At 34.1% G+C, this 11803-nt stretch overlaps 1 protein-coding gene across 4 annotated transcripts; it reads right to left on the bottom strand.

The window, feature by feature from the left end:
- Positions 1–4668: 4668 nt before the first annotated feature.
- LOC111403095 (mitochondrial import inner membrane translocase subunit TIM22-4) lies at positions 4669–10273 on the bottom strand. Of its 4 annotated transcripts, none has more exons than XM_023031468.1 (6): positions 10221–10273; positions 9934–10025; positions 9188–9359; positions 8913–9103; positions 8735–8807; positions 4708–5044 (listed from the first exon to the last, which is right to left on the bottom strand). In XM_023031468.1, the coding sequence occupies exons 3-6, from the start codon at positions 9348–9350 to the stop codon at positions 4959–4961; spliced, it is 513 nt and encodes a 170-aa protein (XP_022887236.1). In that variant the 5' UTR covers positions 9351–9359; positions 9934–10025; positions 10221–10273; the 3' UTR covers positions 4708–4958. The 4 variants fall into 4 exon arrangements, with proteins under 4 accessions (XP_022887235.1, XP_022887236.1, XP_022887237.1 ...); XM_023031469.1 differs by lacking the exon at positions 10221–10273 and adding an exon at positions 9788–9820 and having other exon boundaries at positions 9934–10117; XM_023031467.1 differs by lacking the exon at positions 10221–10273 and having other exon boundaries at positions 4669–5044; positions 9934–10013.
- Between the last annotated feature and the right edge of the window lie 1530 nt (positions 10274–11803).

Raw genomic sequence — 11803 nt, 5'->3', positions numbered from 1 at the left:
GAGCTCTAGTCTAGGATCACAAAAAGCTTCTCTATTAACTGCCAAGTATGATTTACAGAACTCCACCACTTCCTGCATCATCAGTTGTACATAATTAAGCCACCCTTTGGATACACATTTCGTGGGATCACTAGTATTCCTCTTACTATTCCTATTTATTAACCTTTTATAAATTTTCCAAATGGAAGTTAATTAGCACTTTCTAAATAGAAGAAAATTGGTTTTCAAGGTTTTGTACCTGATCAATGTCACACATGACAAGCTTCTGCACTGTCTTGTGTCTGAGTATTTCTCTTGCAGTGGATCCTTCACCTCCCCCCATAATAAATATTGTTTTCGGACTGAAAATCAATGCATGGGCATTGCAAAGTGAAAATTGGGACTCGACCAGATTTAAGTACTTATGTTTACAAATTACAACTAATAAAACTGTATTATAAGAAGAGGGAAAGTACTTGGGATGAGAAAGAAGTGGTGGATGGACAAGAGACTCATGGTAGACAAATTCATCAATCTCTGCACTTTGAAGCTTTCCATCAATCACTAGAGCCTGTTATCATCAACAATCAAAGTTGGATCACATTTTTGTTGTTGAAAAAACATGTCACTTAACTATTATCCCTAATTTATAGGCTCCACCCCACCCCACCACAAGTAAGAAGACATGAACCTTTCCAAAAGGCTTTGTATCCAAAAGTTGAATGTCCTGGTACTGACTGGCACCTGTATGCAAAATACTGCAGCAAAAAAATAAACGAAATTATTCAATTAGTGGAATTGGCAATTAAACAAGTTTGGCTATCTTGTCTGAACTTTTCAAAGACAAGATTATGGAAAATAGTACAAAAACTTCTGGTGCATATTTGATACGCAGTACTAGATGAGAATTACACTTTGAAAACATTCCTAAATAATATATACCTATTGAGAGCAAAGCACCATCTCAAGTTCTCTTCAATCTCTTCTTCATACCAACAGCTCTTTCTTTGACCTCCCACCGCATTACCATTACCATTACTTGTTCCATTAGAGAAAGAAATGTCACCCATTTTCAGCCTTAGAATTCTTCAAAGGGAGAGTTCTATAGATATAGATAATAGATAGAGTGAAAGAAAGATATATATAGACAAGAGTGTGAGAAGACAAGTGAGGACCATTAGGCAGAGAAATCGAAAAGGACTATGATTTAGGTTGGGTATGGAAATCTCTAATGAAGTGGGTGTTTTAATTGCTGCAAAATAAATATANAGAAATCGAAAAGGACTATGATTTAGGTTGGGTATGGAAATCTCTAATGAAGTGGGTGTTTTAATTGCTGCAAAATAAATATAAAAAAAAAATGCATGCAATCATCATGGTTTTTTGCAAATCATATCTAAGGATGGTATAAAAGTGAAAAGATCATCTAAGGATGATTTTGTCGCGTGCGTTGTTATTCATGTCAATGCATAATATACACAGACGGTATGTTTGAACATGTGATGGAATTTTTGGGCCAGTAGTAGGTGACGAGGGATTCAGACTTATATACTGTGGTTAGCGGCCACATTCTCGAATCTCCGAGTTATAGACCCCACCCTATATCGAGTAGATCTGTTTTCGTAAGTATTTACAGGTAAGTTTCTATCAACAAAGAATTACCGTAATTCTGTGAAAATCCCCTATCCTTTAAAATGGAACATGTTTAATGGATACATAAGCAGGATCAAATGCTTAGAGAGCTCAATTATTTAGTGTACAAATTAATTTATATAAAGCGAGAAGCTTGATAGTAATTCGCTCTTGTCGTGAAAAATTTTTCGTCGAGAAAGGGGGACTTAATTTACTTGACTAAACTCTGTACCAATAATTACGATAAGACAAATGATATAAGAGTTATCCAAAATTATTGGGCACCGAGAAATTCCAATATTCAACTATTGAAACTACTAAATTGTTAATGGCTCGACAGAAATCTCAAATCGTTGTGAGAGTGCATGTCTTTTATGAGTTCATTTTAAATTCGTTTGAACGCTTGAATTTGTCTGCAGCAACGTCTTTAACTTATTTTTGTCAAAAATCATGGGTTTAAGCGAATAAATTATGAGTTTTGATGTCTAGTAAGAAATTACCTTTAAACATCACACATACAATAAAGAATATTTATACACAAAAGGATAGAAGATGATGATTGAGATGATGACAAATACCGAAAAATAGGGTTCATACTTTTAAAGTTTTTTTCAGAAACTTGTGCAAATCTTTGTTAAAAGGAGAGACTGGCGTGCCGTGTGAATCATCATTCATATTCTGTTTGGTAGAATGATCAAATATGGCGTGCCAAAGCAACAGCACCCACCATCACCATCACAAAATCAATTCTTTTGACAGATAAGTAACTAAGCCCTTGTTTGAGCCTCATTTTGTTATCAAAATACATTCTTTAGCAGTGATTTGATCTCATTTCAATCACATTTTTAATAAGATAATATTACACGTAAACGCAAAATTGTTCCTTATTTTTTAACCATATATTCTCCATCGTAACACTATTTTAAAATACATTTTTCAAAAAAAATAAAAAAATAGGGCTCAAACAACCCCTAAGTATATGAACCATTCGACAGCTAATTTGTAAATGATTTACAAATTCAATCAAAATTAAAACATTAATTTATCCACATATGCATAAATATTACTCTTCTAATATTCACACATTTTCGTACATATGATCCATTAAAAATTCCCGAATGAATTATAAATTTGCTGGACCGCAGGCCAAATATTTCCTAGCTTTGTGCTCAGGGGCGGAGCCAGCTTAGGACCAGTGCGGGCAGATGCCCACACTGAACTTTTGGTGCTCTCTACGTCTGATTATGGTGCCTTTTTTCAACTGGTGCTTTCTGGGTTTGATTATGGTGTTTTTCATTTTCAAAGCTGAAGCCCACACGTAGGCAAATGACAATGAGTGAAAAAGCACTGAACTTTTGGTGCTCTCTACGTCTGATTATGGTGCCTTTTTTCAACTGGTGCTTTCTGGGTTTGATTATGGTGTTTTTCATTTTCAAAGCTGAAGCCCACACGTAGGCAAATGACAATGAGTGAAAAAGCCCAACAAATGCCCAATAAGGTAATACCATCAACCAATATTCCGACCCAATTTTCAATTTCAACACATTCGTAATTCATTCATCATTCTTCCATGCTCCACCTGTGTCCGACGACCTCCCGCCTCCGAGTCTTTGACTTTTATCTACCGCCTCCGACGTTGAACTTCTCAATCGAGGCAGCCGGCAGACCTTCGAGCCCTAGACGCAGGTCACGCAAGCAGCAGCAGCACCTTTGAAATAGAGTCCTTGAACTTCTCAAGACGCGGCAACCGGCAGCAGACCCCGAGTCCTTGACCTTCGATTCGCGACGCCATCACCGGCACAATAGAAGAAGAAGGTGAGCCCCTTGATTTTGACTCCTAAACTCTAAAGCCTACTCAAGTTTTTGTTCAGTTTTTATTTGTTGACAGTTATTTACTTATGTTGATTTGTGTAGTTGTAATTATTTCTTTTTAACATATGAAATTACTTTTGAAATGCTATTGAAATGCTTGAAGTCTTGAATTGCTGTTGAATTGCTTTTGAATGCTCTTGAAATTAGACCTAGGAGCCTCGGGCCTGTGAAGCCCTCGAGCCTAATTGACTGATTCGGTGATTCCTGAAGCATGCTACCAGCCTACTCAAGTCTCAGTGTTAATGGACTCACTACTCCGTGACTGTGAGTTCACTTACTCCGTGACTGAAGCTTGATTCCAATTTCATGTTGCTAAAATGCTAAATTGCTAATGCCGCCTCTCTGTGACTGCGAAATCATTCTGTAACTGTGAGTTACTAATCATTCATGACTAAAAACTCGACGGCGCGGACAAAATTGTGCTCGCACTGAAAAAGAATCCTAGCTCTGCCCCTGTTTGTGCTTGCAGGCCTATGATGGTTTTTGTGTTTGATTGGCCCAAATGTCCCTTGATGATCTACCCCTTGTCACCACTTTTTTGGGACTGTTGGGTCCCCTAGAAATGGTTTCAACTTGTGACATCGTATTAGCATCAGCGTGACCTGGCCTTGTCGGAAACCACTCCCAATTTCCTGAAGCAAAGCTACAATATCTGAAAATTTGTGTACCGATATTATCCAATGGCGTCTATATGGTAACTGTATCCTCAATGAAATCGATATTTCTTATAAAAATTCACTTCCTCTAAGCATCCATATAGCATTTGCTAATCAAGTAAAACCCTATATAAATCTTGTTTCTAATTTTTATTACTTCAATCTCCCCTGCGCAGAGAAATGGTTTCAAAGTACATTTCCTTAACATAGAGTTTAACTGATGTCCATTCGTTCATTGCATTCACAGTGAAATGTGAATCGTCCAGCATCCAATTGTTAACATGGCAGAAATGAAATCAGATCTGCGCGCTTCATTTCAACACAACATACTATCCATCCATAGCAAAAGATAAAGCATGACATTACCAATAAGCAAGAAAATCCACCAAAAAAAAAAAAGAAAGAAGTAAAATGTCTCGATAGCAATGTGCATGAAATTCCAGGAACAAGGTTTTATAAAAAGGATAAAGACGGGCAGCATATCAGAACAGGAAGTTCCCCAAACAACTTCAGAGAAAAGCACAGCAGAAATTTTGGAACTAATGATTTTATTGGGTGTAATTCATGATGTAATATCATGTGATCTCAACTGAATTTTCCGAATATGAAAGGCAAATTTGTCTAAGGTCATTTGAAACGATTACAAAATGGAATAGCTAGTGTTTATGAAACACATTTTACATCCCTCGAAGGCTACAAAATATAATTAAGTTGTAACTGGGCAAGGGAAAAACTATTAAAAAGAATTGTATAGATGGGTCTTAAATTCCCGTCTCAAATTCATGAACTATGCCAGCAAAACTGAATGTTCCGTTGGCTTCAATCGTGTCTATCTAGGAATTTCTCTATCAGGACTGAAAATGCAGCAAAACCAGCACAACCAGCACATGCCGCTTTTGGACCCCCTGAAAAAACCCCAAGATAGATTCATTTAACCAATATTCAAATGGAGAAGACACAATCAGCAAATCTGAATTATGCAAATAATATCAAGCAACAATTTGAAAACTTAAAATGCTACATGATATATCAATTCTCTCGTTACCTTAATTAGTATAACATAAGATACACTGCCTAATACATACAGAACTAAATCTGAGTAAATTCATCATTAAAATTTGTATGCCCATAAGAAACTTGACACTTGGAAAAGGGTATTGAACACTTCCGTAAGTTCATACATCTCTGGGTTACTTAGAAAGCAAATGAAAGATGCTTGTTTTATTACATAAATATTTCCATTACATTTGAATGCGTATCTATAACAACTTTACACTCAGCAACATTGTAATGTAGAGATTTGATAAAATAGAACAAAAACATTTCCAGTCATAAAGTTCACTCCATTATCATATAATCTTTGGTGGACATAATAACCCAAATGGTCACTGAACTTTGCAAAATGTTTTCAAAGGGTCACTGAACATTGCAAAAGATTTCCATGAGATCACTAAACTTCAAAAATCATCTCATTCATCACTAAATTTTGCAAAACGTTTCTACGGGATCACTAAACTTTGCAAAGGTTTCCTAGGAGATTACTGAATTGTGACTCCTGGAAAACCTTTTGCAAAGTTTAGTAATGAATATGGTGATTTTTAAAGTTCAGTAACTCTGTGAAAACCTTTTGCAAAGTTTAGTGACAGCTTTGGTGAATTTTAAAGTTCAGTGACCCTATGGAAACCTTTTTGTAAAGTTCAATGACCATTTGGGTTATTATCTCCATCTTAGTGCGTTATCAATAGAAATGCCCCTAATAACCCTTCTGCTCCACACTAGCTCTCCAGTTTACACTTTAGAGGCTGGATGTTTCACAGCTTGAAAAATTACGTATAGTCAAGTGCTGCTTAGTTCAATGTCAAGAACATCAATTCAACCAAACACTATCTTATAGTGTGTAAATTATTCATGGGTTATTCATAGATGGAAGATATATTTACTAATGGTAGGAAGCAGGTGAAGATCCTCACAGATATGAAGGCAGCAAGTCTTTCATTTAATAGAACATGTTCCATGTCATTTTGAAGTATGATTACAGACACCCTGGTCGTCCAATGGTATAAAAAACACTTTTTTGGCGGTTACAATGGACGAAGTGAACATGTAGAAATATGTACAAGTGCAACCAAAGTTTTCCAATTTTTTGAATCTTTATTTTATTATTTATATCTAACACTAATTCTTTATTTATGTTGGTTCTTGATTTTTTACTTTCAAAGTATCGTCTTAATCACTTATTATCATCAGGTTTTTAATTTTGACTGAACATATTAATTGCTTATTTGTTTGGGTTTTCCTATATTTCAATTTTTTATAAAATATTAATCATGCGTCAGACACAACTACTTTATTTAAAAATAGTACTTAACATGGTCTTGCGCTCATTGTCAAGCAGTGCTTCACATGTACTGCTTGACTTGTACAACTATCAACCATCATAACAAGCATTTTGTCATGCTCAACATCTATAATTATCAAATCAGCGTAGTTCATATTCAAGAAATGGGTAACAATGGTAACATAGTGCTTTTTTACATAAATTCCTTTTTTGTCACTCTTTTTTTTTCATGACTACATCTTCTAGAAGATATAAAGCATCTAGGTCCTTATCATGCCATATTAGTTTTAAACAACCTCTCGTTCTTTCAACACATTCTTACCAAGACCACATCATTCTTATAAATTAGAGTTTCTTGTGGTCTAGGCAATTCATATCCCAGCCACTTAAGTAGGGACTCCCTTATCCTCAATTAGAAAAACTTTTTCTTGTTGGTGTACATTCTCCTTTACTATCCTTTTTCATTCTAGTACAACTACACATCCATCTTGACATCCTCATTTCTGTTGTTTTAATCTTAGGGATTTTTGTTGTATCAAAATGGTTCAAAAATGCCAACTCTCCAGTGCCCATCGAATATTCTGTATGATATAGACTGAAATGTTCACAACACTATATCCAGCACATCTTAGCAATAAATTAAATGCACTTGATTGTGAAAAAATCCACCAATTTTTCTATCATTAGCCTCCACAGCAATTATCTAAAATTATAAACTAACTAACTAGCTCTGGCATGCAATATTGAACATTTATATTATAAATTTAAACTTAAAATCCACAAACTCAAACGAAAATAGTTTTGAGCACTTTCAACTGTAAGGTTTCAAACGTCAGATGGCACTTTGCATTAAGATATAACTAGTTGACAATTCCACAGGATTAGTAGCTTAAGTTTCTAGATATGTAATTCGCTATTTATCATGCCAGGTTGTTCATTTCCATCCAGTGTCCCAACTATCAGAACCATTGTACTACAAACATTTATCTTCTCCAAATATGTCTTATTATCAATATAAGAATAATCTTCTATAATAATAAAATAGCAAGTTTGAAACTGATCGAACCGAATTTCAATATACGAAGTTGCATTATCAAGTTTATCCAGAGAATGATGATAGGGACAAAACTCTGAGGGGTATCCTTATATAAAACTCATACAAGGAAACTTTCTCAGACTTCTCTAGCATCCATCTATCAACTGATTCTCACAAGGAATAAAGATATTTTGGCCCTGATTGGGCTCCATTTTTTACAAAATGCATTTTTCTCTCTCTCATTTTCAACCACACTACACATAAACCAAAATTTTTCCTTATTTTTTAGCCATACATTCTCCAAAAAATACTATTCCAAAATACATTTTTCCTCGAATTTTCATTAAAATGGAGCTCAGACAAGGGCTTGGAATTTATTTATTTATTTTTTTTAATGTACAACCAAATCAGAAAATAGGGATTTAGAATGTATAGGCCACATAGGTACTTGCATAGAGGAAGGAAAAGAAAAGAGAAAAGTGATGATATTTTAGTTGCAAATAAAAAAGGAAACCATCGAGTCAATAATTTATGCACTTATTTGGTCCACATTATTTCCAAAATACATTTTTCTCTCTCTTATTTTCAACCACACATTCTTCAATAAAATAATATTACACGCAAACCCAACTTTTTTTTAAAAAAAATTTTAACCACACATTCTCCATCAAAATACTATCAATAAATGTATTTTGGACAAAAAAATAGAGCTCATACAAGCTCATGTAAAAAATTTAAACTATATCTTCAGTGTCGTCAAATTTGAGCTTTATATCAGCACGAGATAATTGTAAACCAATTTGATTCATTTCTCCCTTCTCGTCTAAATTCACAAACCAAACAAAGCCCCAGAGATATACCATTCTAAAAATTTGAATAGAATCATCAAGAATTGCTGGGAGGCAAATAAGTGACTACAATCAAGACTAACATGGCATTATATGACAAAAATCTACATACTCATAGCCCTTGTTTTGCCCCCATTATAATGAGAATTTGGGGAAAATACATTTTGGGATAGTGATTTTTTAAAGAATGTGCGATTAAATAACAAAAAGTTTTGGGGTGACGTGTAATAGTATTTTATTAAAGAATGTGTGGTTAATAAGAAGAGAGAGAAAAATGAATTATAAATTTAATGGAGGCTGCCAAACAGCTTAACATATTGAACCCCAAGAACAAAGGGAAGACGGAATTTGTATGACCACATATCAAGGTTACCTCTAGCAGATATTGTGCCTCCAGTTACACATCCCGCAACAACTGTATTTGTCATGTCATGCTTGGCCCGGGCCTTCAAATAAATCACCAATGGTCATCCTCTCCGGAAAATTTTCAGGGAAATAAAATGAGCCTAACCATTTTCAACTTAATGCTTCTCATTAAGTGATGTACATACCTTTTCAATGACACATTCTGCAGCAGAGAAGATGAAACCCATAACAGCAAAGGTTTTACAGGAATTCCAGCTCCTTCGACCCATCTGCTTTGCAGTGTATATAAACTGCTGCCTTCCAGTCATTTCATCTTGCATTATTGGATTATCCAGTGCACCGAGAAACAGGCCCATAAACAACCCCAACCCACCTCCTGCAAAGTAGCATCGGGTTAAAAGATCCAAAAATAAATAAATAAATAAATCAGAAGTAAAGAAAGTAAGATTTCTGAAAATACCCATGACTCCACTAACAACGCTGCGAACGGCACAATTGTTCCAAATGTCCTGACCCCGTATTTCCTCAACTGTGGGCAGGCGAATTGTTTCAATCTGTGGCTTTGGTGCATCTTGTGAACTTGAAGAAGTATTCTGCGATTCATTGTCTGGATTGGTACTCATGCTAGTGATCTGTTTGAGAGTAGCCTATTAAATTTGCAGATGGAAATACCATTCTGATAGACCCTCAAAATGATATTCGATAATCTGTATATAGAAGTCTCGAGCTTGCTATTGTTACTGAGCAGCATATATTTTATAGGAGATATGTAAAGCTCTCTATGCATGTTCTGACTAGTATAGCGTGCAACACTATTGGTTTGAAGACAGTAACTTGACAAATAGTCGAAAACCTGAAGTGCATGATACTAAATTACTAATTCCACACGAAAGAGCATCTTAAAAATGACAATTTTACGCGTCCGATGGCAACAAATGATTAAAAATGAATTCACCTTAGACAACAAGGCAGTACTCATCAACAAGAAAGAACTCAGATAAAGAATACTTTAGATTAATAAAGAAATAGAATACTGTCACTATCGCAGAAAATTACTCACCTATGGTTGATAAAATCCACGAGTCTCCTAATTCTAAAACTCATACAGAAATCAGTTGTAAAAAAACAAATTATTTTTTGTGTATAATCCAGATAAAAAACAAAAAGAAGCAGTTGTGAATCACATAAAAACAGAAAAAGAAATACCTTGAGACTCGGCAGAACACCCTGGGAGATGGGTTTAAAGAAAGTTAGGGTTTTGGCCCAGCATATAAGCCTTCAAAAGTGGTAATTATGTTCTACGACCAAAAGAATATAGAAAATATTATTAACTGAAAAGATAGAAAATGGAAGAAAAGAAATTAGGGTTGGCAATGGGACCGGCGGGTCGAGGCGGTTTAAAATTTTCCCATTTTCCTACCCGTTTCAATTTAAATAAAATTTAAATTTATAAAATTAAAAATATAATAAAAAAATCGGGGCCGATAACTTACCATTCCTCACTCCCCCCATTCAGGGCGGACACAAGAACCGGCGGAGGAAGAGGGGGGTTGTCCACTTGACCCCCCCAACTTTTGAGAGGTTTTTTATTTTATTTTTCGTCCCTCATTGAGATGAATTAAAATTTTAACTTTAATAAAAATTAACAATTAATTTTAATAACATATTTCATGGGTTTCATAAATTTTCAATTTTTATCAAAATTTACTAGAAATTTGATTTTAATCTTCATCAAACAAGGACAAAATTACAATAAATTTAAAGTCTGTTTGGGAGTAATTTTGAAAATTGATTTTTTGACCGTTAAGAGAAAAGTGGGGTCCACCTGTAAGAGAAGAAGTCAAATATGACGGCTAGAATAGTGATATAACGATCAAAAAATCAATTTTTTGTGGCAAAAAATCACTCCCAAACAAGCTGTTAAAACTTTTTCATTTTTCCTTATATTATACTCTCGTGACTCTCCCACTCACGCATTTTATCAAATTCTTAACTCTTCTAATTTTTTAAAATTTGTCTATAATTTCTCTACAAGTCATAACATTTACTTCACTTCCTAATCATATTTTGAACATAAATTTGCATTTTCACCTATGAAATTGTGTACATAGAATGAGTCTTAAATGATTATATCCAATTTGACTTATATTTAACAAATTGTGCTTATTTGATTGAATATTGGTTATAATTTTTTTTTATTACTTGAATTGATTGTTTGTATCAAATACACTATAAATTATTTAAATATGCATTTTTTTGGTGATAAGCAAAATATTAATAAAATGACTGTTCGAAGTCAAATCGATGAAAATGATGAACAAAATATTAATGAAGAAATGTGTTTTTAAACTTAATTCTGCATTTGCTCGAGTCAAGTATGAATTATATTAAAAAATATATAAGGGTTAATTGTGCCCCCAACTCAAAAAGTCTGCGTCAGCCCTTGCGGCTCCATTTAGATATTTTTCTGAACCAATACATCTTGTCAAAATTATTAGAGAAGTCTCATCTTGCTGGAATTAAATATTAAATATCTCAATGTAAGAACGTTCATTCTAATGTTCGATTTAAATTCCAAAGAATTCATAGGATTTATCTCAAAAGAAAAAAGATGCTAAAGAGGCTCATGATACTTTTGGCGACAATTCTATGTATTCAAAAATTGGAGGAGAGAAAGCGAAGGAAGAAATTCAAGAAATAAATATATCATTAGAAAAATAAAGGCAAAAAAAGGGAAAGCAGGTAAAGAGATTGAAACATATTTTACTCCAATAACTACTATTGGTATTCAAACTAGTTTAAAGTGTTTTAACTGGTAAACAAGAAGTAAATGTAGCCCATAAGGCTTAGATTATGTGATTTTACGATGCTTATATGTAAATGATGCTTGCATTTCATTTAATGCATTACGAAACCCCTTACTTTAAACTTGCTTTAGATGTTAAAGTTGCAATTGGTCCAAGATTAAAGGTCCATCTTATAATAACATTCGTGTTAATTTATTGAGAGATTGTAAGAAAAATGTCAATTTCTTGTTGATTCTTGTTGAAGTCAAGGATAAATGATGGATGCACAA

Source organism: Olea europaea, chromosome 11 (assembly GCF_002742605.1).
Source record: "Olea europaea var. sylvestris chromosome 11, O_europaea_v1, whole genome shotgun sequence".
NCBI lineage: Eukaryota > Viridiplantae > Streptophyta > Magnoliopsida > Lamiales > Oleaceae > Olea > Olea europaea.
This window is presented reverse-complemented; position numbering and strand designations above follow the sequence as displayed.